This window comes from Austrofundulus limnaeus, unplaced genomic scaffold (genome assembly GCF_001266775.1).
Source record: "Austrofundulus limnaeus strain Quisiro unplaced genomic scaffold, Austrofundulus_limnaeus-1.0 Scaffold19, whole genome shotgun sequence".
In the NCBI taxonomy this organism is placed as follows: domain Eukaryota; kingdom Metazoa; phylum Chordata; class Actinopteri; order Cyprinodontiformes; family Rivulidae; genus Austrofundulus; species Austrofundulus limnaeus.
The window spans coordinates 206,091-211,756 of record NW_013952421.1 but is presented as its reverse complement, the minus strand read 5'-3'; the positions used below and the strand labels follow the sequence as shown (position 1 = coordinate 211,756).

General features: G+C 41.9%; 1 protein-coding gene across 1 annotated transcript; it reads right to left on the bottom strand.

The window, feature by feature from the left end:
* Positions 1-3,001: 3,001 nt before the first annotated feature.
* LOC106514276 (dexamethasone-induced Ras-related protein 1) lies at positions 3,002-4,471 on the bottom strand. Its single transcript, XM_014003451.1, has 2 exons — positions 4,083-4,471; positions 3,002-3,978 (listed from the first exon to the last, which is right to left on the bottom strand). The coding sequence occupies exons 1-2, from the start codon at positions 4,351-4,353 to the stop codon at positions 3,449-3,451; spliced, it is 801 nt and encodes a 266-aa protein (XP_013858905.1). The 5' UTR covers positions 4,354-4,471; the 3' UTR covers positions 3,002-3,448.
* Positions 4,472-5,666: the final 1,195 nt, after the last annotated feature.

Sequence of the window (5,666 nt, the reverse complement as noted above, 5' to 3'; positions counted from 1 at the left end):
ACACACACACACACACACACACACACACACACACACACACACACACACACACACACACACACACACACAACACATTGAAACCAATGCAGGATATTCTCTCTGTGGCTTTCACAGGATACATTATACAGGATCACTGCTGATAGCGAGGAGCTGCAGCGTCGCTCGGGCAGAACTGGACGCAGTGTTACCTCTCAGAGAGCTGCTGAAGCAAGTTTAAATGAGCCAGAATGAAAACCACAATAAAAGCAAACCACATCACTACGGTTTATGTTGCTTTACGAATTTTTGCTTCAAGGGTTATGCAAAAGGAAAAGAACAAGCTGAATTTAAATCCACTCATTGTGAGCAGGAATGTCACAATTTGGGGCTTTTAAGGATTCATTTGAACTTGTCTTTTTCCAAGTGGACTGATTAAACCACCCAACTTTACAGTAATATTTTTTTTAAAAGCAGGAGCTGGTTGTGCAGTTTGTTGGGGATTTTCTCCAATCAGCACAGAGTCAAAAATTATAATTACACGGTCAYACCTCTTCTCCAACTAATACGTGGTTATATATCCTTTAACAAGGCGCACATCAACTGAACTTTTTGTATATTTCAACAAGTTTCTGACTTAATTCTGGCTGATATTTGACTACTCTTATTGGCAGAATTGGTAGAGTTCATTTTAGTTGGCTGGTTTTATAGCAAGGACCTGGCTTTTAAGCAAAGTCAACAAATATTAATCAGGGAAGGTGAAGTGATCCTAGGATCCGACACAGGGGGCAATGGTCACCACTGTGGAACACCCTGCAGTGTCCAAATTTTATCATTTGAGCTGCTGATTTGAGAGATAGTCCTCTTCTTTTGTTATTCAATCCTCCTTTTGCAACACACCAGTACCACATCATTATACACAGTTGGTACAGTGTTTCTAGTTAACTTTACTCCTTCAAACATCATTTAGCCATGAAACGTTTCTCCAGAAGACATTTGACTTACTGTATTTATCAAGCTTGAAGCTTTTACTTTTGGAGCTTCTTTTCTAGGTTTGCACCGTTGTGGTTCCTGAACATCTTAATTGAAGTCTTTTTTTCCACTAAGGTGGATAGTTTGTATCAGACCATGGCAAAGTGACAAATTATCTATAAATAAGCTGTTTAAACAGATAATTCCTTTTTATTTAAATAAAATATTGCTTAGGTTTGAGTAACTGTGCAGAAATATTTTACAGGGTAGAACATTTAACAATGTGTTAAAATTAAACAAATGATAAATGTTAATGAGAACATTTAAAACACATGAATAAAAAGATGTTGACAAGAAGTTTGTGMTTAACATCATAGTGCACAAACTCAAGCATCACAAGCAAGCAATAAAACACAAAAATAAGTTTTTATCTTCACTTTATTGCTATTAAGAATAACCTCTGGAACATGAAAAGCCTTAAAATAAACAGTTCTGCATCTGATTGTTTATATAAAAATTGTGGTGTGCGGGACTAATAAACCTTAATAAATTAATCCAAAATTATTTAAATACGACTGTATTTTAGTAGGGCTACTTTACAATTTTTTTGTGCTTGATTAGGCACAGTTTTGGAKAAAGGAACTCGTTTTTTTTAAACACTTCATACATTTTGCAGATCACACTGAGTTATTTACTGCAAAACGTTGCAATATGAAACACTTTTTTCAGTTATACACTGCTGTCTATTGCAGYAGGAATTATATCCTATTATACACTTCATAGCTGATTTGTGTGCTTCCAATTAAGCACACCTYTGTTTGCACACCTGAATGTGTTAGATCACTTGGTTCATGGATGCAGTTGTTTGAAAAGTTAATGTTTTCAAAGCAGCTTTGTCTGTAAGTGAATGGGTTTTGTGTTTTGCAGAAACTGTGAGGCTGCATCCCACTGGGTTTAGTTTGGGTTTAGTCCGCGGGCCACATCCGGTCCATGACTGACCAAAGTTCGGCCCGCCAATTGGTTCTTTCATCTCTTAAGGCCAAACAACCGGTTTTCTACTTTAATTACTATAAGTTCTTTTAGTTCAACATAGACCTGTTTGGTCTCTACAGAAATGTCTGAATCTTGGCTTGAAGCAAGTAAAGGCAGTTGAATTTAAAACTATGAAAGTGAAAATAAAACTGGATTAAAAAATTGTCAAGTCAGAGATGTCAATCTTTTTTGTGGTAAATAAGAGGCATAATGTGTTATTTTTGTTTTTGATATTGTTTTATTATCTACTTTTATTACATAGGGTTCTGTATGTTGTATTTATGGTTAAATGCATCAAAATAAACTATTTCAAAGGTAACAGACCTTAGTAACACTTGGTGTTTTTGCGTAATAACTTGGATTGCTGGATGTTCGGCCCCTGCGCTGTTGGCTTGCAGTAACTGTGGCCCCCGGAGCAGTTTAGTTGAATAGCCCTGATTTAGTGCATAAACAATCATAAAAACTGTTTTTTTTTCTTTTCACGTTGTTATTCAGAAAGCCACAAATAGGTGGATGCTACCACTCCACCTCCACCTTGAGGACCAGAGTCGGACCCCAAGTGGGCTGAATTTGGCCTGAGGGCCACCAATTGATATTCAATGATTTCAACTGTTTTTCTCCTCTTTGCATCTTTTGTTCCCARGCTTGTTTGTTTTAGTTCCTGTTGATGAATGAAACTAATAAAGTCTCCTGCTGAGCTGAAACTGTTCAGATAAAGACTGTTTGTCAGTTTATTTGTTGGTTGACCAGCATTTCTGCACAGGCAGAAATGAAGGAAAAACTTAGAAAGGGTTTCATTTTTCACATAAAAACTGGTTTGGATTATGCTCTGCAAACATGTTTGATGCTCAAATCAGGCAGAAGCTGCTGGTAGCACATGGAGTGCAAATAAAGTAAATATTAGGTTAAATCAGCATAAAAGAAAATTCTAATAGGCTTTGTATTTGTGTAAATGAAAAATGTATCTGGAGGTTGTTGTTGCATTTTGTAACATTATGAGAAAGAAACAGAGGGAGCAGAATACTTTTCAGTTTGTTTTATTAGACTTTTTCTAACTTTTTTCTGWGTTCATTGCAAAAACAATTGCCAGGCAATAAAAAACATTCACAAAAATGAGATTGCAACAGAACATTCAAGTGTTTACAAAACTACAATCAGATTTAAACAATGTTGTTGTTGTTTTTTTCAGCTAACACTGCATCTCCTGAGCCATGAGTGTCTTGTACAGAAAAAAAGGCAGAACACAACAGATGCGAGCGAGTCTCACAGAAGCCACGTGACTCTGACTGACAGAACAAGCTTCTTCAAACGCATCACGTGTCCATGGTAACGGCGCGCGGCAGTCCCGGGGCGCCTCCAAACGTCCCGCGGTGACTGGAGCGCAGCCGGCCGAGCTGAGCGCCTCTCAAACGGACGGTGCCTCCTCGGAGCGAACATTTTCTCTCCCTCTTGCAGCCTTGGTGTGCCTTTAGCTGATCACACACCTCTCCTTGTCTTTGCCCTGCCCCGCTCCTATGGCCTTCTCCTTAATGTACATGAGGTCGCTGTGCACGCTGGGTCTCCGCGCGCACGGGGTCACCACGCCGTACGCTTCCCCGATGTCCTTCATCTTCTTGCTCTTCAGGGACTTCCTGTGCAGCAGGTCGCAGTACTGCACGGACACCTTCCTGTGGAGGTCCGGGCTCATCTCGTGCGGCAGCTTGGCCAGCGCGAACAGCGTCTGAAACATCTTGTCCACGTTCTCGTTGCGCTTCGCCGAGATCTCGAAGTAGGCGCACTTGTCGTCGCCCGCCACGAGCTGCTCGATCTCGTCCTGCTGCACCTCCCGGTGGAAGTCCCGGTCGCCCTTGTTGCCGCAGATCACCAGAGGRACGTCGATGTTTTCCTTCATCTTGTTCTTCAGGCAGGACTTGGTCTCGTAGATCTGCCGCTTGAGCCGCTGCACCTCCTGGAAGGACTCCCGGTTGTCCAGACTGAAGACCAGGATGAAGACGTCTCCTGTGGGGGGAGAAAGAGAGAGCAGACGGGTGGTTAACCTTTTGGACACGTGCGTAAGAACTACATTTTCAAAGTGCTTTTAAAGTCCCAGAASCGGAGCGTACCTGTCAGGATGGAGAGTCTCCTCATGGCGGGGAAAGGATGGTTCCCTGAAGTGTCCAGTATGTCCAGCTGGTAAACGTCCCCCTTGATGCTGTAGAGTTTCCTGTGAAAGTCCTCGATGGTGGGGGTGTACTGCTCCTCGAACCTGCCGTTCAGGAACCGGGACACGATGGCGGTTTTCCCCACTTTGGTGGAGCCCAGAATCACCATCCTGTAGCAGTTCTTGGTAGGGATGTCAAAGTCGCTCTCGGATGGAGACATTTTCTTGATCATGTTTTTGTTGTTGTTGTTATCCTCGAGTGCGTGGAAAAGAAAGTAAAAACAAGCCCGCGCCTCCGTGCGTAAAAGTCCGGCTCTCTGCGGTTTCTGAGAGTCCTCCAGCTACGGAGCTGGGTATTTAAGCGCTCCAGTCCCTCCCACCTCTGTGCGCGTCATGGCTCGGGACCCGGCGGAGAGCTGAGCTCCCACCTGTGCGTCAGGCTGTCAGTTCCAGTGAAGACGGGAGACGAGCGCGCGCTCCCGTGGCACAACAAACTGATGGCGCAGAGCTGTGCGTAACAGCAAGAAWAACGGTTTTCCACTGAAATTTATAAACTCTCAGGAGCAATTTCCCCTAATATCTCAGCGCAAACATCGCTTCAATGGAAAAAAAAACTGACTTTTTTTTCTCTTTTGATCTGACAACTACATTGTCTACATCCAAAAACATGTCCTTAAATCTGTCCATAAATACTCTTCCTGTAACTACAGATTCAGCCCGACTTGTTTGACCACCAAAGCTGCACATGTTGATTGATTTATTAACTCCAGCAACTGCTTGGTGCGACTCTGGAAGGGAGAAAAGAGAATTTAAAAAAGCTGCAGTTTCCAGAAACACCAACAGGGGGCATTCAAGCTCGAGTTTCCTCAGCGTTTAGTTCACTTAAAGGAAATAATCTGCTCCTCTGTTTGTATACATACTCCTCTGTTATAGCAGGAGTGAAACTCGTGATAGCTTCTAATTATAATAATAATARCAGTAAGATCAATAGTTCCTTAGTTTGTTAACTGTAATAAAATTAAATAAAAGGTCAGTTATTAAGGTGGAAAAATGTGTCCAACCTCCGTTTTTTTTTTCAGCAGGGCTTTATAAAAATGCTTGAAATTGAAAACCAAATTTCTCTCTGGGATCAATAAAGTATTTTTGAATTTGAATTGAATGTCTCTGCCTTTAGAGGAGAAACTGCAGGCAGGAGAGTTTAAAAAGTTGAAACCTGAGACTTCCTCTTCTTTTAAAAGTTGCTTTTTTTCTCCTCATTTGATGAAAATAGCTTTTCTACCCCTCTCTAAAAATCATGTGTCGTTTTGGTTTTAAAGGAGTGTGCTTTATCTGAGGTGGAGGTGCACAGCTGTGTCTTCTTCTGAAGAGCTGCTCTCCTGCGTTGAGTCGTGCATCTGTGGAGAGACTGTTTAGTTTCTCAACCATAAAGGTCTGAACATTCCTCACCGCACTGAACTGCAGACATCACACTGCTCAGCTTGATTGTGTGTGTGTGTGTGTGTGTGTGTGTGTGTGTGTGTGTGTGTGTGTGTGTGTGTGTGTGTGT